Below are 23144 nucleotides of genomic sequence, written 5' to 3'. Positions count from 1 at the left end.
TGGCTCTAGCTCTGAGCTTTGCACAAATCTCATGATCCTCATCATTCCATCCAGACCAGACTGTTGCCCTGGGGGTAATGAAGGGCGATAGGAGGGAGACACCATGTGAAAGAGAGACAGTGTATTTACACTGTTGTAAAAGGTGGATATTGTATTATTCTTACTTGACTAAAGAGACAGCGTAGATTTTGAATCTAATTTGGTTCATTACCTCCACAGGTATTAGATCTTATTGGAAGCCAGAAGCAGGACTAGTCTTCAGCTAGAGCTCTCCTCCTATGTGAAGAGACCTATTTTTTGAGTGTAAAAAGGCCCATAGGAAAGGCGGACAGAGAGAAATGGTTTTCCCCCTGGCTTCACAAGCCTCTTATTTAACCAATGAATACTATCTATTTATATCCCTAGAAAAATACAGTCACACACACATAAAGCAGCACAGGCACTCTTTCTCCCTTCTGTGGAGAACACAGGACAGCTTTGTGTGGCCCCAAGGTTTTCCTCTGTTCCTTACTGCGTGTTGCCAAGGTCTTGTGCTTGTACGCTTAGACCAAGGATAAAGACGTATTAAGAGGCATGTGGACTTTCTCCCTTGAATTGGAATGAAAACTATGCCGAGTTTGTTGGGAGAGAGGACAACTGTATTTGTCTTTCTGTTTTGGTTAACATGCTCTTTCACTGGAGTGCTGGGCACAGCAGTCTTTCTTTGTAAGCTAATAGCTATTTTGACTGAATCCCACTTGCTCAATAGACCCCACATAAAGGCTCCCCCTAGAACCTGGAAAGAGCTCCTTTCAGACATACATACTTTAATTATGCAATGAAACATACTGGAACTAGTATTTTAGATAATAAAGCAGAGAGCACTATATTTCAACAAGCTATAACCACAGGACAATACCGGCTGCATTATGGTCAAATAAACTTTTCTCTCCTAGAAACTGCGAGGGTATTCACAGCTCAGTACTCCAACCAAATAATCAATATATCCCATCCAGGTGAGCCATTCAGTGAAGCAGAAAACCTCCCACCCTTTGTTAGGTAAACCTCAAGTAAACTCCCAAGCAATCTACACCCTACTTGACTACTCTCACTTACAGCTCTCTCTCCACAGGGTGTTTTCAAACCTGTGGTCCATTTGCTTTTGTCCGAATTGAGGGACGAGTTGTTCCTTTGTTGCATTTAATCACTGGTTCAGTTACATTTGACGTGGGAAAATGTCAAGCAAACCATAATCAATCAACAAAAGCCACATGGAAGCAAACACTGCCGTTCGTTGGCCAGAAAATTGGTGTGGGAAAGGACTTGCTTCAGGGATGTAACTCATCCTTAACCCATAATTCACAGCATGTTTAACCCGTAATGCACAGTGCTTCCTGTAGTTGGGTGGGATCGTTCCAAACAAAGTGCTCCTGGGCTGGTTTGGAAATGTACAGAGAAACAACAAGGTCTAAAAATAACTCTCTAAAGAAACTCGGTGTGGAAATGCCCTTGGTTTCTTCTGGTACCACGGACCCCGCTCTTACCTTGAAGACGAACATCTCCCGCCTCAGTATGGCCAGAGTGTTGAAGCCTCCGTCGCAGATGTTGGGCTTAGCGTTGGGGTGGGACGGCCTGTCCCCCGGGGGCAGCCTCGGGGGTCGTGTCTGCCTGTCCGGCTTGCGGGGGTCTGAGGGAGGGTGGGAGCGAGGCGGGGGCGCCGTCGGCAAAGGCTTGGTGGGCTGGGGAATCTTGTCGGGAGGCCCTGGAGAAGGAGACAGGAGATGGGGAAAAACATGTTTGTTATTATTTGGAAGACATCAGGTGAAGAAATAGCTGACTTGAAATGTTCCTGGGATGTCGCTAAGCCCCAAACTATGGCAAAGTCCCTACATCTAATACCATTTGCTGCCAAAACTTGCAAACTTTTATTGACTAATTTTCTGGGGACAAGTGGAGTAATGACTCATGACTGACAAGATATTATTATTTGACCCAGGTCATCAAACTATCAGCCTTGAATGAACATCTGAATCCCCCCTGATGTGAGGTTTTTGCTTTGGATACAGTGTCCAAATTAATTTCTGGTTTTGTTTTTGCTTGATCTTTGCTCTCCATTACAATACAAATAACAAGACACCTTGCCATTCCCCATGAAATGTTCTAAACAACTAGGATACTGTAAACTGTAAACGCACTGCAGTCAATGCAGATACATCACCTAAAAGCACACACCCACTGTCTTAGATTATGAATGTACATAACAATCACAGTTAGAGGGATTAGAATGGAATTTAAAAACCCTACTCCTCTGAAAAAAGATTAAAATGTTTCTGCATCTGAGGGATTTACAAGTGCAGACACTTCTTACTTCAGCAGCTATAGACAAATCCCTTAATTTAAGCAAAAGTGTACAGCACAGTGTACAGAATAACAATGTCAAACAGGAAAGAATTAGAGACCAATTCCAAAGCCTTGATTTCATGCGTTCCTAAATGAATTAGCCCAAAGCGAAACGGGATGTAGTGAGATGACAAACTAGCTCTAACATGGATGTTTAATTACATTGAGAGGCTTCCAGTTATTTAGGATGTTACAATGCGTGGAAATGCACTGTGAACCACTCAATATTACTGTGCCAAATGCAGCCAACAAGGCACCTGAGCTTCATTACAGACATTTTCAAGCCAGATCTAACTTATTCACCTGTAACCGGAACCACAATGATAGAGGAAGAGAGAGGAGGTGAAGAGGAGCTTTGGCAAAGACAAAGAAGAAACAAAAGGAAAAGAGCAACAACATGAGGAGGACAAAGAAGACGATGGAAAAACAAGATGTGATCCTTTATAGCTCAATGGGAGCTTGACACTACCAAGCACTACCAAGTTAAGGGATTCAATTCCCGCTAAAATCGCCATTGCTTAACATGTGATATGTTATGTTAAGATTAGGGATGCACCGATCCGATACTGATATCGGATATCGGTCCGATACTGACTCAAATAGCTGGATCGGGTATCGGTGACAATGGGGCCGATCTATTCAATTCAATTCTATGTTTATGTTTACGTGCGCATACTACGTCATGCGTCAGCAACGCGCCGGTAGACCCGGCCAGATCCATATAGAGAGAAAACCATCTCTCTATATGGCTCTGGACCCGGCCATTTGCCTTCGGTCCGTCCGGTGGCTCCTCCGGTCCAGCAGCTCCGGAGGATCCCGCCTGCCGTGCGCAGCATCTCGCGCACTGAATTCTCGCTCGTGGGGCGCGAGCCTCCCGCAGCTAGCATCCAGGCTAACAAGCTAACCTGGCGCCCAACCCTCATAACAGAGCCGGGGTCGGGGTGAGGTGACCGGGGGTCGGGGTGAGCTGACCGGGGGTCGGTGCTGATGCTCGGTAGTTAAAAACACACCTGCATGAATACTCTGTCTCTGTTATATGTTTAAACTCTCCCGGGTCACCGCGCGGCCGAGCAGGCTGCCATTTAACCTGCGAGGTAAAGTAGTTTTCCACCAATTATACAATCGGCGCGTCCAGCCAGTAGGTCAACGTTGTTTCCTGCCACAACACGATTTAAAGTGTTTTCCGTGTTCGTCAGGTACTGCTGCTCCATTCGGCCGACACATAGTCAGACTAACATACCTTGATTTTTTTTCTGAGGGCTGTTTCATAAAGCAAGATTACCAGTTAAACCAGAGTTATTTCAGTAATTTAGGTTTATTCTGCATATTTTGAATGTTTTGTTTTTACCAAGTTACTTGTTTATACTACTTGTGTGAATTGTGATTTAATTTATCAAGTTTGTTTGCACTAGTTTGTGACTTAATTGTGATTTAATGTTTACATTTTGTTCTCATTTGATGCAGTTGTATTGTTTTATACTGGAATTTTAATTCCTGACCAATTTGTTGCTGCATTTAAAAGGTTTACACTTGAATTGTAATTCCTGTTAATTTTGAAGATGTTTTACCAAGTTGCTGGAGCACGATTATTTATTATTTTAATAATAAATAACAATTGAGTACATTTATATCTATGTATTTATTTGTTACATTTTGTTTTACAAAGTTAGGAAAGCAATGTTAAAGTCAAGCCTGATGTTGCTTTACACATAAAAGAATGATCCCAGTCTCTTCCACACAGTGAGGCATAGCCTACAGTTTATTAATTAAACACTGGTATCGGATCGGTACTCGGTATCGGCCGATACCCAAAGCCCAGTTATCGGTATCGGTATCTGGACTGAAAAAGTCGGATCGGTGCATCCCTAGTTAAGATGAAGAAGATGGAAAGTAAGAAGAAGCACAAGAATAAGAACAAGAGCTCCAAAAACGGCTTAGTAGGATTATGTTTAAAAAAAAAAAAAGTATTTAGTGATAAAAATAAACAGGCAAAATTCATGTGTAATGGAGGCCTAGACATGGCTTGGTGTCATTTAACATTCATGAATCACATGAGAGAAAGAGAACGAGAGAGAGACGCAGGGAAAAATGTAGAGAGAGGTAGAGAGAGTGCAAGTGAGTGGGTTGTGCGTATGAATAATTGAGCACATGATGATGCATGAATAACACACTGTGTAACCGTGAAAATGAGGATATGAGTTGCCTTGTGTTGATTGGGGCCAACAGATGCAGGAATAGATGACTACAATACCCCACAGCCACGAGGAGTATCAATGAGTAATGGTGGCATTTATAAATAACGACCTAGAGAGCTACTGTAAACAATCGCAAATTAATAAATGAATGATGAAAGACTGAACGAGTGATTTCAAAATAAGTGAATGAAAGGAGGATTAAAGAATTGAATGAAGAAATTAATGAGCGACCAGCCTTCTGACTAACTGACTGACTAATGTATGAACAATAAAATGATTAAATGAACAAATGAGCAATCAAACAAACAAATGGGGAAAGATAAACCATCAAAAAAATGATCATAGGATTAAGAGGGATAGTTAGTCGGCTAGTCATGCCTCCCAGTCCAAAACTGATCAGCGGGTCTAGACCAAGAGATTCCATTCATTGACTAAATTAAATCTCCTGAAATACACCGCAGATTAGTGGAGCCAGAGCATCCTGTAATTATGTAATCATGGGAATACTCACAGGCAGCTGGACACATAGATAAACATGCAAATGCATCCATGCTTTTATCTCTTCTTGTTTAGGCAACTTCAACTCCCTCTATTCCTGCCCCAGTCAAAGTCACTCACACGTCACCAGCTTGTTCATGATGCAGCAGCTATGATTTTAACTGCTGCTAAGTCAAAAGACCATATATCTCCCATTGCAGTTACCAGTTAGATGTAGAGTTGATTTTAAGATTTAACCCTCCTGACTGTCTCACAGACTAGGCCAGTGGTTGTCAACCATATGCCATCAAGGCCCAAGAGTATGTAGGTTTTCATTCCAGCAAATCACTACAGCAGCTGATTTCACTGATTTACACCTTCAGCCAGACAGGAGGAACTAATCAGAGAAATCACCTATTTTAGGGTTTGGCTGGGATGAAAGTCTGCATACCCTTGGGTCTCGATGGCATACCGTTGACAACCACTAGTCTAGCCTCAAGACTACATGTGATGGAAGGACCCTTCTGACTGTTCCTAAGTCTACACTCAAAACTAAAGGTGACTAAACAAAGGTCCCTTCTTAGTGTCCTTCAATCTAGATTTAAGGCTAAAGACGACTGATTCTTAATATTCTTGAATTTTGCACCTTCCTGTAAAGCATTTTGTGAACTCTGCTTTATAAGTGCTATATAAAATAATACATTTCTTATTTCTTATTACATTCATTAGAAAATTACACCGCCCTTTTGTGTCCCGTTTCAGAGAGGGATGACTTTCAGTGTAATAATTTTGAATAGTGATTTGTATAACATTGTCATATAAACTTAACTTTCACACTTGTATGTACTGAATGTGCAGCCATATACAACTGCCATATACCACAACAAATGAGTAGTAAAATTCTCTAACTGCTGCTAGTGGTGTAAACAGAAAGTAGGCTATTATCTACACAAAACTTGGCCTGGATTTTCTTCTCACCGAAATAGGGAAGGGAGTCATCATGTTCAAAGCTCAGTGAGAAAAGCCTTTACTTTACCGTGGGGAATTTAAAAATTTATATTACAAACTACACAACAGTAATTCCACTTCCATATAAAAGCAGTCTTCCTTTATTAATTCTAATTACTTGTGGGCTGCTAAGGACAAAACTGAATTTTCATTACTTTTTAAGGCAATGAACTTTATAATTTATGAGCTTACTATTCAAATATATCTGTTCTGGTAAAGTTGTGAATTATTCATGAGAAATTATTTTGTGTTTGTAAAAGGGAAAATAAGTGATGGGTTTTCTCAGATATGAATGCAACCAGCAGGCACTTACTTTTCCCCTGCTGTACCCAACTATGACCGCAATACTACAGTCACCCCTCACAACACACACACACACACACACACACACACACACAAAACTGTTGCAGTGGGTCGATGCTATCCTCAACATCTAGCTCACCCTACCACTGTTGGACCTGCTCTTCCCACAATGCACTGTGTGATTCCCCCCTGGCTGGGTCAACAGCTTGTGCTGACTGAAAAATCAAAGACCTTTGAGAACAGAGTTAAGATATCTAAATTCTACATCTCCCTCCCATTTCCACTTTCTACCCCCCCCCCACCCTCCCCCTTTCCGCTTATCTACATCTCCTACTTTTTGGTTTAGCGGACACCCCACCCACCATTCTTTCCACAATTCAGCATAACTCCCTACCTTTATGTAAACTCATCCGTAAGTCCCACACCTTCTAATTGATCTAAATGCCACCTTTGTACTTATCAAGCTTCTCCATCTAACGTCGTTGCTGCCAAGAGGAAAAGGAGAGACAATTGCTGGGGAAAAAAATGAGGCTGAGAGAGGAGTTGCCGTCACCATCGGTTGTCTTGCCCTTGAACCCCGGATAGAGCAGGGCAGCGGTGGAGGAGGAGGGAAGAGCGGCAGAGAGGAGTAAAACAAGACGGGGATGAGGAGAGATTTGATCGCCTGCCCAGGTCTGTCACTCCCAGAGGGACATGCCCTGACCATGTAAGCAGATGGCAGCTTCTTTTGTGCGCTTGTGCGTGTGTGTGTGTGTGTGTGTGTGTGTGTGTGTGTGTGTGCAACCCTTCATGTGACAGCCCAGAGTCATTTCAGCAGAGTGTGACTGGTTTACAGCCTCGACGGCTCGTCCAGGGACAGTTCTGTCACTTCCCACAAAGTTGTCCCTAACTCAGACATCAAACTGAGGTTGAGACTGCAGCTTAAACATTCAGATAATGAATCACAAAAAGGTGGGTTCCTCAACGTTTGCGGCCCACAAACCCCAGAATGTGAATTTTATTCTTCTGCCCTAGAACGGAGGCTCATTACAGTAAAACATATTGGTAAACTTTGGTACTGACTCACAAATTCGGAGACTGGGTGCTAAATCATGTATACGTAGTGCCAGACAAAACCATCATTGTATTATTTATGAACCCTGCTTAGTCTAAGGGGTGACAGGGTGGGGGTTGGGTTATATCAGCAATATAGTGCAAACAGTGCAAGGAGAAACATCATTAAAAACACATCATTGAAAGCACATCTGTAGAAATAAGTCTTGAGTAGTCGTTTCTAAAATCAACACTTATTGACAATGGAAAATTTGCTGTGTAGGTGGCTCTGATGGTGAAGGCCTGGTCTTCTTTAGTCTTAAGTAGACTTAAGTAGGGGTCTTAAGTCTTAATGATTTTTACTACTATTAGGAGGAGGAGGGATATAATCAGAGTTTGGCCAATAGCCAGGTTACTTTGTGCATGTGAACGTAGCCAGTGGTGTGAAAAAAAGCTGGTCTATAGACTGTAGAGAGAAGCTAGAGGCCTTACCGTAAATCTTCTGGATGCCCAGCAGGTCGTCCAGGGGCAGTTTAAAGTTGTCAGTGTCCATGTACTGGTAGAAAGGAGCCATGATGGCCGTGGGGTCATTGGAGTGTTCGAGGCCCAGCGCGTGGCCGAGCTCATGAACTGCCACCAGGAACAAATCATTACCTAGAAACAAGAGAGAGAGAGAAAGAGAGAGAGAGAGGAGGGTTGTCAATGCTGTGCTTAGCAGTGGATGGGTGTATTTATGTGTTGGTTGAGAAATCTCCCGTTGTGCTGTAAAGCATTCCAGCAGATTTCCCGCCAAATCCGACCCAGTGTCACACAATGTAAAATGCAGTGTAGAGACCGGTAGAGGCTGCCAATCATCTTGGCGATAGTTTCATTTGTTGCAATAATTATACTAATGTCTCAAAATGAATGTGGTGATGATTTATTGATGTTAAAATACTACATGTAGCAACTTAACTAAATATCCAAACAAGCATAAAAAGATATGGAAAATCCTCAATGAAGCCTCAGGTCATTTTGCAGCTCCTCACCTCTAGATTAGGATACATTAGGTTTAGGATTTGGGTTTGGGGTTAAGACTAAAATTAGGATTAGGTTTTGGTTAGGGTAAATTTGAGGTTAGTTTGGGGTTAGAGAATGAATGTAGACAGTGGAGGGTCCTCACAAGTATAGTTGTACTTATAGTTGTGTGTGCATGTGTGTATGCGTGTGTATGAGCATGGGTAATCCACCACTTATGCACCTAATGAGTGGATTATCTAGCAAGACCACAGCCACTGATGGGACCCATTACACAGACACACATGCACATGTCCCCACACACACCCATATACACACTCCCCCTCAGAGAGCATGGAAAACCCTGCGCTCTGTAATTAGTCTCTAGCCGTGGTAAGCCGATGACTACGCTGGGCTGACCTTTTGACTCAGAAACCCTGTGTGGCCGACAGCCATGCCCCAACCATTTCCCAACCATATTCAATCTGCATACAGTATTTAGAATTCAAAGCTGCCACTCCCAAGCGTGTCCCATCCAAGCATCTCAATCTACGTCACTTGCAACCATCTTCAAAAAAATAAAAACAAACCCATATTCCACAGGCCAACCTCATCTCATTTGTTTCCTCGTGTTTTCCCAACATGCCGAATCTAACCCGCAAAGAAACTCCCAACCACGGAGAAAATCACAGGGATTCAATTAGGGTTAGACCGATATATCAGGCCCATATTGGCCTTTTATTAAAAACTGGATATTTGCCAGTCAATGTCATCCACCTCCAACATGATGGATATGATGCAGGTTGTTTGATTAATTTCTTGTATAGTTGTATAGTATAGTATCGATGCTACACTGGTTGTCTATGGGAAGCTATTAACCCGACATTATTTGAATGGGACATTTTCATCAGATTCTACAAAAGTACGCTTCAATATTATTAATATTATCCTGGGTTTCAAAGGAACGTTTGTGTCCCATGCTGTTTCAGAGGCTTTTCCACCCTAGAAGAATACAAACATGTGAGAAACACTGAATACTTGTAATTTTTTGGAATTGGTTGGCATGAAAATGGTCCAATTCAAAGATGTTGAATACTGGCACAAAATATCAGCTATTGGCATCTTCAATCCAAAAATGACTGGGATTGGTATTGGGCTTTCAAAAACTCATGTTGGTCAAACCCTAAACACAGTAAGATCCCAGGAACCCCAAAATACACTTCCACCGCAACAGAAGAAGACTACATTTATCCAGAGCCAAAAATTACCCAGTTTCTTTTTTTCTTTAGCCCTCTGCCCCGCTCTCTCGAGGTTGTCTCTCCGACGGCCCGCCCCCCTGCCACTTCTCTTCAGTTTTACCTCTCTCTCTCTTTCTTATCACGCCGAGAGCCTCGACAGGAATGAAAAAGAGCATCACTTATTCATCGCGGTTCCCGCTAAATTGAGGCACTTATCTGCTGCAAATCTGTCACATGAATAACGCTTTGGCTGATACAGACGCTGATCCAGGGCGCTTCTCAACAGGTACAGTACGCTGCTGGAGAATTTACGGACCGGACTACCACCAAAAAATGGCTTAATTGGAACCTAGTGAAGAATATTTGACTGTATAAATGTCAATGACACACTTTATAGGGTCGATATAAAGTCCTCCACTGCCTGGGTATGAAGCGACACGATTGCATTATTATCCCGGGGTTTCAATGAAAATTATCTACAGTTCAGCCAAATCCTTCCAATGAAAATAGATGGCTTGTAAAAGTAGGAGAAATGCTAGAAATTGAGGAGAAATTTACGCAAGCTTGTAATACTGAACAAGTTGCTGGAGATACAGATTACAGTGAATAAAATGTGAGAAAGGAAGAGAAGAGGAAGGAGTTCAGTGATTTTTGGAATCACCTGTGGAAGAAAGGGGGGCATGCTGCTATGCAAATAAAAACCCTTCTCCAGTCTATTTCCCATGATGGCATTGGAAGCAGAGGAGGACAGATTGAAGGTGCTACGTGTCGCATTTTTAAACATCAATGTATCATTATCAAATTAATTGTGATACCTTGTTGTAATTACAGTGAACAAATGAGACCATGGTGGAGATGATTGGTAGCTTCTATCTCACACCAGCAGTATTGACAATCTCTGAACGCTTCAGCTCCGTTTGAGCTGAAAGAACAGCGCTCTCTTCTTGCTTCCAGCAGGTCTGACCACCAAAACCGTCGACATGGTACACAATGTAAAATGCGGTGTAGAGGCTGCCGATCTTGTAACTGATGGTTTTGTTTACGGTAATTATACTAATATCTCAATGATTTATTGACGTTAAAATGCTATATATGAGGAGAAGGAGAGGAGAGGACAGATACCATCCTCCTTTTCTTCTCTATCCCACCAGGTCTATTAGTTGGGTCACATCTAGACGTGCACCAATACCAATTTTTCAGAACCAACATGAGTACTATGAGTACTCTATTAAGTAGATCATCCAATAAAAGTACCAATCCAAGTATTTCTCAATTTACAGCCATTAATGCCACCTACTACTGTTCTATTATAAAGACTGTCTCTGCCTTTCTCTATCTCTGTCTTTCTTCTATCCCTCCAACTTGAGTCAGCGTTCCTGTCTGCCGGGGCCATTTGAGGACAGTGTCGTCACTTTGTTTTGGTTGCTTACGTAAGGCTCGCCACGGAAGGCGGGGGCATCCTGCAGGCCCCGGGGCCACAAACAAAGCCAAAGCAGTTTCTACTGCTTGGCTAATTATCAGCTGGAAGGTATACAGCCTACACAAGAGATGGCAGAGTATGGAAAAAAAGATGGAGAAGGTGTGGCAAGGCAGCTGCAAAGAAAAGGATGAAAGGCAAAGAGGTAATGCGAGGGATAGTGTGCACGAGGAGAGAAGGAGCGAGATGAAGGGGAGAGGAATGTTAAGGGAGGCAGAAAAAGAGGAGCGGGAAATGAAGCAAAGGGGGAGATAAAAAGAGAAAGTGGGTGAGGTAAGCTGTGGAGAAAAGACACTTGATGATGAATGATAGCTGCAAGAGGAAAAGTGTAAAAAAAAAAAAATAGGATGAAGAGAAGGGGAAAAACTGAGGAAAATGATGAGACTGGGGACTCTTTGTTCCTATCCTGTAAGATGGCAGATAAATACAACAAAGTGCCTGCAGAGTCACAAAAGATGGAGAAGATGAATCACACCTTTGACTTTGACCTACATGCTACTACTGCAGGATACATCTGAACGATCCATTCAGGTGATGAAACACATTACAATACTCTACAGGGACTGTATGCCTACCCACTGAGCGCAACAATTTATTATTTGGAAAAACAGACGAGACAGTAAGTCCAATACATCAGTTATACTTCATCAGATGACAAATACCAGAATTCTGCCTAAAAATGACTCGTCTGAACCACCTATTTAAAACCTAAGAGCTGCACTTGAAGTAGCGAAACACCAAATTCCAGTTCTCTTCGATGATTGAAAAGACAGTTTTTCAATATGAAGTGCGCAATGATCACAGTGGCAGCCCGCGGCGGCAGAGTGCTGGCTGGCCGGCGCTCTCCTCAGGATAGGTCAAGGTTGCCGCTAATGAGACAGTGTAGCCGAGAAGAGAGAAGGAGAAAGAGAAGGAGGGAAGATCGAGTGGGAGAGGTGGAGGAGGAGAGTCACGGGAGATTTATGATCAGGTGTAGCTCTCTCTCTCTCTCTCTCCCCACAGGGTTAAGTAAACAGGGGTTGTGATTAGAAACCGGAGTCTCTACTTTATACCTGCTCTCTCTCCATAATTTACCGGCTCCCTGCACATGCCACTGCTGCTCACGGCCCATCTGCTATGTAGGGGCACATGTGACATGGACTCCGGGTTTCTCTCTCACACACACGCTGGCCCACAAATCAGATATGGGGCCCTGGACTCCGCTGTTCAATTGCAGTAATAGCTCAGGTTGTCAGCGCCGGCCTCCAGGGGCCTGTAACCCTCTCTGCTCCTTACTGTTTAACTAAGCACCTGCGGTTCACTCAATACACGACATCTGACGGGAGCTACAAGCATGGGTGAACGCTAGGCCGTCCACTTTTTAGCTTCCCTATTCTTCATCCCCTACATGGGATGTTCACAGTTTTCCCTCAGCTTCTGGATCTTCATTATCGCTCCCTCTTCTCCCTCTTTTGGCAACCTCTCTTCGCTCGCTCTTTCTCCTTTGTAGACAAATGACCGGCACTATCAAAGGACCTATTTTTTCTCTCCGGTCAGGAAGGCACTCTGAAACACAACATCCTCTGCCAGGTTAACGCCAACAACAAAGTTATCAACAACTGGCGATAACCGTGAACAATGCTACTACAACTCTCGCTCCTCCCATTTGAACGAAGAGGATGGCCGGCAGAGAGCCCAACAATTTTGAACTCTTCTGCCCTTTCTCCGAGACTAAAACGTCTTTCAGGAAAAACACAGCTGCGACTGTTCCCGCTGTTGTCTCATCGCTGTTGTTTTGCACTCTTTGTCCCGCAGGACCTCAAATGTTTCCCATTGTTCAGCTCCCGCAATTCCCCGAGCGGCTGATGCTGCAGTTTCGGCAGCGAAGGTCTGAGGAAGAAACTTCAGCCGCGCGGTAAACTCACTCTAAAAAAGGTGTTAACTGCGCTTTCAGGGGTGTTTTTTGGTGGGTCGGAGCATTGGGACCACGTAGGGTGTTTTCCCTCAAACGTCCTCCCTGACCACCCTGGCTGCCCCGCTAGCCTACACACACATGGAAGTCCGTGGATCTCTGTGGTGCAGAGAGGAAAGACCTTGTTTTACAGTGATGTGAAGGAAAATCTTCCATGTCTGCCAAAGTACTGTTCAGGCTGATTGGATAAAAATTGGATATCAGCCAGTGAATGTCATCCACCTCAGATATGACAGAGGTTCCTTCCTGACCACAGCTAGTGAATATTTTTCTATCGTTATTTTTATTCTATGTGGCTGACCAGAGAAGCCGTTCCATTAATTTGAAGTCAGTAATGTATCCCAGAGTTTCCCCTACCACTGAATAGGTGGTCACAGTTTCATTAGTATGGGTTTCAGTGGAGAGTTTTAGTGTCACATGATGTTCTAAATGCTTTTTCACAGAGTTTTCCACACTGACAAAAATACAATTCTGGAGGAAACACTGAATTCTTGCAGTTTTTTGGAATTTACTGGCATGAAAATTGTCAAATTAAAAAGATATTTAATATTGGCAGCTTAAAAAAAGGAGGGGTGTGTAGAAAAACAGCTATAAACATTGGGTGATACTAAGATGCGGAGTAATCCTGGTACGAAACATTTGAGACATCGCCATAAGGTGTTTTACTATGCCTGACATTAGCTGAGCACATAACTCCTGCAAGGACAAGTGTAACAGCACATAACACTGGAGAGCAGGAAAAGCCAAAGGAAGGAAATCGACTGCTATAGAGGTGAAATTCACAACATGGAAACCGGTTGTTGTTTCTCTGAACGGATATGTCATCGGAACAGCCTTGACCCTGAAGGAGCTGGAGACGGATGGAAGTGAGAAGCGAAGTCCAGAGAAAAGAGCAGAAAGTGTGAAGCGGAGTGCGAGTCAGCGGGAGGCTGCGGCCGTCCAGGAGTGCCGTGCTGCCGCTGACGAGCTGCCAGAGGATCTCAGCCCGGCAGTTCGGTGCCTGGCTCAGCGGGCCCCGGGCACCGGCAGCTCTGCTGGCTGTCAAACCGCCACTCTGTGCCTGGCCTGACAGACCGGCCATTGTGAAGACCGCGGCCAAACGACAACGGCTGCATTCTGTTCGCGATGCTTTCACACTCTCTCTGCTTCCAATGTATCCTCGCAGGACAAAACAATAGCGTACAGTATTGCCATTTGGTGCGTGCTTTTATCCAAAGCGCCTGACAGTGCCACAATTGCATACATTAAGATTCCTGCAGTGGCCCAGATGTAAAATTCCATGACTTTTAACAAGGTGTGAAATACATTTTGCTATATTCCACAGAGAGTGTATCAAATTCCCTGACTTTCCCTGTCTGGAATACACATCCATGATATTCTAGAAGTACCATGACCAGTGGGAACCCTGATGCACTTTTAGCATGGGTGGCCCAAGTGGGAATCAAACCCCTAACCCTGGCAGTGGTGGTGCCATGTACTAGCCGTTGAGCCACACTGCCCAGGCGTTACACAAGAGAACAAAGTCTGTGTTTCACTCTCCTGCCTTCCCCTCTTCTCTCTTTCTCTCTCTTCTTCCTCCCTCCCTCCCTCTCTTTCTGTTCTTCTCGCTCTAGGCTGTTGATATTGGTTGAGCAAGACTTGTGCTGTTGAATGTATTACACTTAATTCTCACAAGCTTGTCAGAGAACAAAACCCAGGCTGTTGGGAGCAACACATGTACACTGGAGTAATTATTTATTTACAGAAACTGCTACAGACTGAAATTCAGTGTGGAACGTTGCCAGCGATCCAAATATTGTCCGTTCCTGTGGACTGGAGGTAAATAAACCAGTAGAAAGGAGGGAAAATGCTGCCAAGGAAAGGACATCCTTAATTCCTGTCACGTTTATCTCTGTGCAGCACCTGGGAGCAGGAGAAGAATGTGTATACCTTTTCATTGTAATCATTAATCATTAATAATGCAGTTGCAAGCGATGCTCTGTATGTGTGTGTGTGTGTGTGTGTGTGTTTGTGTGTGTGTTCGCAAGTGTGTGCAAACTTCTGCAACTGTGTCTACAGACAATGCAATCAGCAAACCAGTATTGTGACTTCACCACAGGAAAGTTGGAGAAAACTTTCTAAACTCAACCAGCAAACTTTAAATAACGGTAAAACAATTTAGAAGGAAACTACAGAAGCCAAAAAGCTGGACAAACAATCCTCCATGCAGTCGACACGCAGCCTTGCCCCGATAAACTGTCTAAGACGCTACTCTTGTAATGTGGCCTTTTATGTGTGTGTCACTCAAGACCTTTCCTGAATCATTAGGATCCACTGGTAAATTCAGTATACAAGAAGTGATCCACCAAGCAGCTTGTATTTCAAAAAATTCTCAACTTTTGTAACTGTTTGGCTCGTTACTTCATTGTCTTCTTTTAGGGATGCACGATATATTGGTACACTATTGGTATCGGCCAATATCAGCTTTAAAAAGCAATAACGGTATCATTCGAATATTATTTTTACTGCTGATGTTTGGCCGATTGATTTTTGTGACTTTTTTTTCTTGGTGTGTCACTTAATACAACTGTCAAATTAGCAACAGAATAAAACTAGCATGGTCTTCTCTTTAAAAAACACTTAATAATCTTAAAATAGGCATGTCTGAAAAGCTTCACCTGTCTTGCACTTGAATTTGTACTAAGAGTCTTACAAAAATACATATCGGTATAGGTATCAGCCAATATGGGTGGGAAAATATCGCATTTCGGTATCGGCCTCAAAAAACATATTGGTGCATCTCTATTTTCGCAACTTGCATGCAGTTATAACAAATGTGCACACTGTGTCGGTTTGTAATGAGCAAAACAGTTACAAAAGTTGAGATTTTATTGAAATGCAAGCTGCTTGGTGGGTCACTTGTATGTCGAATTTACAGATAGATCCTAAAGATTAAAAAAAGTTCTTGAGTGATGCTCAATGAGGTTTGTAACATTGGTTGATAAAAAATGACACATTACAAGTGTAGTCTTGTAATAGTGTCTTAGATGGAGTTTAGTGTGACATTTTCTTCATACAAGACAGAACATCACAGATCGTTGTTAAATCCAGCACTGAATATGGCAAGTGGGCACATATACATGGCAAGAGAAAAGAGTGGTACATCTTTAAGTGCGCTAACGTGTATGTGTGTGTATAAGTGTTTGTGTGTGTGCGTGTGCGCATGTATGTATGTGTGTGTGTTCTCAGACAGAAAGGTACCCTATACAGGGTTGTTTACAGCTTTTGTTTGCTAAGGATTATGGGTAAGAAGTTATGAGAGCATCTGACTGACCAATGGGGGGGCAAGGCTCCCCGAGCGCTTGACTGGTGTGTATGTGTGTGTGGGCGTGTGCGTGTGTGGGTGTGTGGGCGGAAGAGACTGCTGCCTCCCACGTGGAAGTTGATGCTCTTGACGGTAGGCGGCCGTCTATTTCTAGTGGCAGCCTGGTGCGCAGAAATGCATGGTGATCTCTCTCCTTTCTCTCTCTCACTTCTTCTCTCCACTCCCCCTTTTCCTTATGTAAGTAATGATATAGATCCCTTATCCTTCTCCTAACTGTTAATGTCATACTTGGGAATTACAGTGATAACTTGGTTGTTAAAAGATACTTCCATGCAAAAGTGCGCAATAAACATTGTATTAAAGGTAGTACATGGAGCATTTTTAAATGTCAGTATATCATTATCAAATTAATATTGATACTTTTGTATAATTACTGAAAACAAATGAGACCATGGTGGAGACGATTGGCAGTCTCTATCTCACGCCAGTGGTATTGTTGGTGCTAGCGTTTCTCCACATTAAGACCGCATTTCCCATAAACCCCGTTGCTCCTGTCTCCCCTCCCCCCGCTGGTGTCGTTGGCTTTATTGAAGAGGATAAACATGTTGGAACTGAATTTTCCATTGGTCTTTCACCATCTGCCGTTGCCAGAAACTCTGAAAGCTTTAGCTCTGTTTGCTCTGGAAGAACAGCGCCCTCTTCCTGTTTTGTGCCGTAAAGCAATCCAACAGATTTCCCGCCAAATCTGACCAGGTGGCTCACAATGTAAAATGCAGTGTAGAGGCTGGTAGAGGCTTCTTGTCAGTAATGATCTAATTTGTTTATGGTAATTATACTAATGTCTCCAAGGGGTTAAAGAGGTTAAAATGCTACACTTAGCACCTTTAACTTACATTAAAGGGTCTGCATTTCACAGTATCGTATCATCTAACGTACTTGCATGTAGTGTGTCACGTTGTATTGCATCATATAGAATCATATCGTGTTCCATTGGATTGGATTTTGTATCATGTAGTGCTGTATTACATCGCCATGTATCATATTACAGTGTTGCATGATATAATATAAAAGCTTGTATTGTACTGTCATATTGCATCATACTGTATTGGATCATATACTCTGCCTACCAGGTGGTAAGTTCTTCCATTACTTGATTGATGTCTTTGAGTGTGTGTGTGTGTGTGTGTGTGTGTGTGTGTGTGTGTGTGTGCGCGCGTGTGTTGTCCCATAAACTCTTCTACTTACAGTAACCCAACCATCAATACTGTTCCTACTGCCTGCCCAAATGTAGTCATGCTGTACATCCTCAGGACACACACACACACACTTCCAGTAAAAGATAGGGATCTGTCCAAGTGGTAAGAAAAAGCATCTGAATCCCCCCCCATTCATTTTCTCTTGAATGCTGGGAGATAAAGAGAGAGGGAGAGAGAAAAAGAGAGAGAGAGTAAGAACGGCACAGAGAGATAAAGAGAGAGAGAGTCCGCCACTTCCTCTTCGTCACCCAGTAGGAACAGCAACCTAAAAATAAACCTGCAAGGACACCATATGCTCTTCTCCTCCACAACTTCTCTCCTCTTTTCTCCTCACCTCTACTCCTCCTTGCTTTTCTTCTCGTCTTTTCTCCTCCCCTTGCTTTTCTCTCTCCGCTTTCCTCCCCTCTTTTCTCCCCTCCTCTCCTCTTTTCTCCCCTTCCTCTCCTCTCTCCAGCAGTGCTCCCAGTCTAATACCTCCAGTCTCCGGAGGCTGCTTGACTCCGCATGACAGCGGCTGTACTGCCCTTTGTTAAGGAGCCGACAATTGATCTCCTCGCATTGTCCGCTGGTAAAAACACCGAAAATAACGGGCCGCTTTGAATGTACAATCAAGTTACAAGATTGAACGTCGATGATAAACTGGCCCGCTGATCGATGCCGGGGATCCGAGCGTTCTCCTCCGCCAAGCCGCGGCCATCAATCAATCAAGTGATCAATGTCCGGCCCCTCCCAGCATCCCCTCCCTCAGCCAATCATTACGCTGTTATTGAGCGCATCGCCAGCCCGGCCCTTGATCTAATCCCGGGTCCTGGAAACATAAATTCTGGGGCATATTTTTCCTCCTGGTGGTGGTTGCGTTTTCCTAACCCCCTTCCGTTCGCTCGGGGGCAAGGGTGAAGAAAATAATAAAGCCCAGGAATCTCTCATTTCCTGTGTGTAGGTCTAGTGCGCATGCTGTGTTATGTTACATAGTTTTCACTGAGGCCAGCTGATACTACTGGAGGCTCCTTGAACGCATACCAGGCCTTATAAGTCACCCTCGGGTGAGCATGGGCGTGCGCGTGTGTGTTCCTGTGTGTGTCAGATTGTGCTGAATGGAGTTAAGGTTTTTTCGCAAGCCTGGTGCCAAGCCGTAAAATCCAATCAGCCTCGATGTGAGCGAAAATCGAAATGGAATCTGTCTTATCTATTCCTACATACTATCCCTTTGATTTTCACAAAGAAAAACACGGGGGCCCGAGCCCGCAAAGATGACCTTGTGATAAAGCAGAGATGAGCGTCCGCTTGTTCGCCTCTTTGTTGCGCGGGGAACGGGAAAAAATTGTCAAACAAAGCGCCTTTGATGTTTCTGCAAATGCGCTCCCTTTCAAAATGGTTACAGCACGTCGAGATCTGATGAAAAGACAATCAAATCATCTCTATCTCCTGTTTCGTTTTTTTTTTTACTCTAAATCCCCCCACCCGTTCCTCTCCATTCTGCCCTCCAGCACTCTGCGTCCGCCTCTGAATTCCCCCGTTTTCCTTTGTTGAAACATTTTCCATGTTGTTTTATCTAATCTTATTTCATCTTCTTACTCTCCCTGCATAATTTTTCTTTCCCAACCTCCACACTCCCTCTCTCTACCTACTACCTTTTTTTTGGCACATCCACCCATGCTTCTATCTATCCCTCCATCCATTGATCCATCCACCCACCCACATAACTATTTATCCATCCATCAGTCTCTAAAGCCTTTCCCCGACCAGCAGTGTAGGAGTGTAGGACAGTTCCAGAAGCCCAAGAGCTCCAGGGCCAGATCTACCTGTTCTACCCCCAGTTTTCGGCAGGTTTGTTTGGAATAAACAGAAGAAGAACTGGGTAGTTAGCATGAGCAGTGATAGCCACCATGACTGAACAGACAAAGAAAAGAGAAACTCAAACTTCATCAACAGAAAATCCAAGGAAAAAGACGTCACAGTACTGGACACACTGTTTGATTGACAGGTGATCTCTGGGAAGTGCAGTGCAGAAACACCACATCAATGAGTGCTGAGCAACAAAGATGTCGCCAATGTGGTGCGATCAAAAACAAGGATCTCATGAATTATCACTTTAACTCTCTGGGGAGTTCAGATAGAGAGAATAGGAAGGACAGGGAGATGGGAGATGGGAATTGGGTGGGAAAAGGAGATACTGAAAAGAGAGGGAATGAGATAAAATGGTAGAGATGAAGATTTAGGAATCGTAGGCGGGCCACAGGGCTTGGACCATGCTGATCAATGTGTTTTGCCCATATTGATTAGTTCAAGGCTTCACCTGTAACCCACAAACACCTTATGTAAGACGGAAGCGGCCCTCTAATCTTAGAATCCGTCTTGGAATAAATATTGCTTAATATCCTTGCTGTCGAGTGTGACCCCGTTCTTCTAAAATAGCACAAAAGACTGATACAGGCCATGTGAGGACAGAGACGGAGAGAAAGAACGTGAGGAGGGAGGAGAAGGCTAAATCCCTCTCTCGCTGTCCATAAATGAGGATTTAAGCTTCCTCCAAATCTCACTGTCAAACACACTTCACTCACTGATGCATCTGACCTATTTCCGGACATGATATACTCTACATACAAGGTTCTGGGGCTAGGCTTTGTTCTGTGTGTGTGTGTGAGTGTCTTTGTGGCGTGATCATGGAGGCCGCTCGCAACCAAAATGGATCATAACACACACTACAACACGCAGCATCAAGGAGAGTTCTTCTTAGTATGAAAAGGCAAAATAACACTGGGATTGACTGAGGCTGCAAGGGAGATTCACTTCCCTTGAGATTGCTTATCATTCTCTGTCATAAATGTATGTATTACAATGCTGCTATAGGCAGGGCCAGTCCCCGCTTTACTGTCAAAGCTAGATTACAGGTGTTGCAAAAACAAAGCAAAATGAATGACTGTATGCAAATGCCTGCAAGACATGTAGCTGATTTAGTTGCTACAACTTTCAGAGAGATCTTCCCCATACATGTCAGTCCCATCCAAAAGCCACCAATTCCACTATCTTTCTAGCGATGGCATTAGCTTGCTAGAATGTAAACAACAACTTAAAAACGTCATTACAAAGTGCAAATAATATAATTTCCATGGAGAGCTTGTGAAATTGTGATGGACAAGCGTCTCATTTGTGATTACTACAGCAGAATAAAATGGAGCTAATATCACGTTTAATTTTTCTACCCCATTATACGGATTGTCACATTTTTGTATTGCGATATATTGAATTTCGATATATCGTCCCATCGCTACTGTGCATGTAAACAAAGCCACTGAAGGAAGCGTCCCTATGTCTTCATATAGTAATTGAGTCTTAAAATCTTGTTTTTCTTAAAAGAATTGAAAAGTCTCTGCCACTGGGGTGAGATAGTTTTACTTGTTTACAATGTAAATCAACCTGTTGCAATAATTTCCTTAAATCAAATGCCAATTTCTTGATACTAGTGGTGTGATCTTACATATTCTGTCTTGTTCCAAGATACTAACTCTGGCTTAACAAGTGAAACTGTTGGAAACAAGTGGACTTATCTCAGCCCAATGGCAGCATTTTCACATTGTAAGAAAAATAAGATTTTAAGCCTGAACATGAGATTATGAGACTGACTGTTAAGTAGCACATTATTTTGCAGTGTGTGTGTGTTTGATTTTGCAGGCATCACAGTGTCTTGTACGCGATAACAGTGTCAAATCACAGACATGTAGACAATGGCTGCCATGTTACCAAATCTCTCTTAAATTGCCATAAGCTGATCCTCATAAGTACGATATTCTGCTGTGTGTGCTAAAAATGGGTATTCCACTGAATGTCTATGTAACTTTGGAGTAATCCCCTATCCTCAAATGCCTGAGTTGCAGTGTGAGTGAAGATGCAGACAAAATAGAGTATGTGCACGTGTGTGTGTGTGTGTGTGTGTGTGTGAGGAAGTGTATAAGAGTGCTTATACACGTGTATGCAAGTGTTTATCTCCATGCAGACAGGGATTAATGTGCTTCAGTGTGCATCAGTGACGTCAGCATCCAAAACAACAACAACAATAACATCTACGGTGCGACGGCGGCGAGGATGCTGGCAACGGTCGCCGTGACTACTGATCGTCCCGGCAACAGTGTAAGGGATTAGATATGACAGGCACGGGCAGCTTACGGGACAGGAGCTCATCTCCTGTTTCCGTGTGTGTGTGTGTGTGTGTGTGTGTGTGGATGTGTAACTGTCAAAAGGCGAGAGAGGAGAAAGAGAGAGAGAGAAAGCGAGAAAGACAAGTGAGAAAGATGATTGAGGGAGTGAAAGGGAAAGGCTGGAGGAAGAGAACTAAAAACATATGAGAGAGAGAGATGACAGAGAGAAAGAGAAAGCGAGAGAGAAAAGCGAAGCCAGGCACACAGACATCATGTGTTGATCTGAGCTAAAATTACATCATTCCCAGCTGTTCTCTGCAACAGAGAGAGAGAGAGAACGAGAGAGAGAGAGAGAGAGAGAGAGAGAGAGAGAGAGAGAGAGAGAGACAGAGAGAGAGATGAAAAACCCTTGAAATAAGTTGCATTGGAGAGAAAGATAAGATTTTAAGACATAACATCTAGATTAAACGGCCTGTTAAGATGCATATTTTTGTGCAAAGTTTATTTTTGGGGAGATGTGAGACTTTCATCTGACAGAAACAAGATGTAACTAAGTGGATTTAACCTTGGATCTGCATGTGTGGGAGCTGGGATGTCTAATTATCGGCCGAGCGGAATCCCAAATGGCCAATGGGCATGTTTAGGCATAGGGTCCTTTGCTACATATTTTACCATCCAAACACTTGGTGATCCACACAAGTATGCATCAATATGTTTCATTATTATTATTATTAGTAGTAATAGTAATACTAGCAGTAATATTATCATATTGGGGTTCAGTTTTAGTGTCCCATGGTCTAAATGTTGCTTTGGAATAAAATTCTGGTCGAAACACAGACTTGACTTTTTTTTTTTTAGATTTACTGGCATGGAAATGGTCAAATTTAAAGATACTCAATATCAGCACAAAATATCTAAAAATCTAAAAATATAAGCATCTGTATCGGACTTCAAAATCTCATATCAGTCGAACCCCTGCCATGGCTCAAAGTCAGGATTCAGCCAATGCGTGTTCGTATTCAGCAAGAAAGTCGGCTGGAGAGTGTGTAATAGGACTGCATGCATAATGGGATGTTTTCATAGCAGTAGCAGGGCCGTATTAATATTGCATTGAGGGGTAGAGTGTGTGTGTGTGTGTGTGTGTGTGTGTTGGGGGGTGAATCATTGCCTTCAATGACAGCTGCTTCTCCTTCCTCCTAGCCTTGACAGCAGGGAGGAAGGCGTATGTGTGCACCTGGCGAGTGCATATATGCGCGTATGTGTGTGTCATGTGAGTGAGTGTGTATGTGTTAGTGTGTCATGTGTGCAGCGCTGGAAAAAGCAGCAGAAGGAGCGTCAAACAGTTTCGTTGAGGTTACTGTTATGACTTCCATCGTACTATTCAACCTACAG

The 23144-nt window shown here is 43.3% G+C and overlaps 1 protein-coding gene across 2 annotated transcripts in view; it reads right to left on the bottom strand.

Moving 5' to 3' along the window:
- The window catches only part of mmp16a (matrix metallopeptidase 16a (membrane-inserted)), a 69364-nt gene that overhangs the window by 18634 nt on the left and 27586 nt on the right, over positions 1 to 23144 (bottom strand). For both annotated transcript variants that reach the window (XM_071900940.2, XM_071900941.2), the window contains exons 5-6: positions 7887 to 8048; positions 1524 to 1741 (exon numbers count right to left, since the gene is read on the bottom strand). In XM_071900940.2, the coding sequence (XP_071757041.1) occupies positions 1524 to 1741; positions 7887 to 8048 (380 nt within the window). The remainder of the gene's footprint in view (positions 1 to 1523; positions 1742 to 7886; positions 8049 to 23144) is intronic.

This window comes from Centroberyx gerrardi, chromosome 22 (assembly GCF_048128805.1).
Source record: "Centroberyx gerrardi isolate f3 chromosome 22, fCenGer3.hap1.cur.20231027, whole genome shotgun sequence".
NCBI lineage: Eukaryota > Metazoa > Chordata > Actinopteri > Beryciformes > Berycidae > Centroberyx > Centroberyx gerrardi.
The sequence above is the reverse complement of the archived record's forward strand: the minus strand, read 5'-3'. Positions and strand labels throughout refer to the sequence as shown.